At 55.6% G+C, this 1,157-nt stretch overlaps 1 protein-coding gene across 1 annotated transcript in view; it reads right to left on the bottom strand.

Moving 5' to 3' along the window:
* CALHM3 (calcium homeostasis modulator 3) overlaps positions 1-885 on the bottom strand; it is a 6,657-nt gene extending 5,772 nt beyond the window's left edge. Inside the window, exon 1 of the mRNA XM_007939874.1 lies at positions 599-885. Within this exon, the coding sequence (XP_007938065.1) occupies positions 599-885 (287 nt within the window). The remainder of the gene's footprint in view (positions 1-598) is intronic.
* Between the last annotated feature and the right edge of the window lie 272 nt (positions 886-1,157).

Raw genomic sequence — 1,157 nt, 5'->3', positions numbered from 1 at the left:
AACAGAAATATCTGTTTCCAGAGTGGAAACTGGCAGATGGGTATGCCCACAGGAGTGAAGGAACACATGTCTGGCAGTGCCTGTTGTGGTGGGTCATTGTAGGAATCTCTGACGATACCACTGGGGGGTGGTTGGGGTTTGGGGAGCAGCTGGCAGTGTCTGTGGAGGTGGGTGGGTGGAGAAATCCCCAACAATGTCCATTTGGTTTTATTGGTGGTATTTGTGTTGTGTTGTTGGTGTGTGACTTTTGGAAAGAGCCCATGGGTTACAGAGTAGAACTGCTCCATAGGGTCTTCTTGGCTGTAGTCTTTGTGGAAGCGGATCACCAAGCCTATTCTGTGGTGCCGCTGGGTCAATTTGAACTGCCAGCTTTTTGGTACCAGCTGAGTGCAAACTGTTAGAGCCACCTAGGGATCTTTGATTGAGGTTTTGGTGTGCAGCTGAGAGTGCCTGTGGGGATGAGTGGTTGGAGAGTGTGGGAGCCCCTGGGTAGTTGGGTGGTTGGGATTTGGAGGCACACCTGGCAGTGCCTATGGGGGTGGGGAATTGGGGAGCCCCTGGCAATGCCCCTGGGTAGCTGGGTGATATGGGACCGCACCTGATGATGCCTGGGTCCTTCCTCCGGTGCCCCACCGGTCGGCGCCATTCCTCCACCATCACCACAGACTGCCGGTTGGCAAGGAGGCCACAGAGAAAAAGGGCAAGTGGAGGCATGAGCAGCAGGCCCAGGCCATAGAGGGCATTGTAGCGTGCCAGGCAGGGACAGTTGAAGTCAAAGGAAGAGTACAGCTTGACCGTGACAATGGCCAGCAACAGGCAGATGCCATTCATCACTGACTCTGAGCTGGACTGGAAGTGCTGGAAGATCATTCGAAATTTATCCATGGCTCTGGCTGGGCGAGTAGGGGCAGTCGGCTGGGCAGTGAGACTTCAGCTTCCTTCTGGCCAATGTCAGACCACACTCCAGAAGAGCCTGGAGGCCACAAGAGGGTCTGGATTCTCTTCCAAAGACCTGAGGGGGTAAAGAGGAGGCTGTGCCCAGACCCCAGCCCAGCCACCCAGAGTCCAGTGGAGGACTAAAAGCAGAGGCCAACTCCCCACAAAGGCTCCCCTGCTCAGCCTGATTAGCCTCTAAAGCCACTCCCCTCCTCTCTGGG

This window comes from Orycteropus afer, unplaced genomic scaffold (genome assembly GCF_000298275.1).
Source record: "Orycteropus afer afer isolate SDZICR_OR568_19922 unplaced genomic scaffold, OryAfe1.0 scaffold00064, whole genome shotgun sequence".
NCBI classification, from domain to species: domain Eukaryota; kingdom Metazoa; phylum Chordata; class Mammalia; order Tubulidentata; family Orycteropodidae; genus Orycteropus; species Orycteropus afer.
The sequence above is the reverse complement of the archived record's forward strand: the minus strand, read 5'-3'. Positions and strand labels throughout refer to the sequence as shown.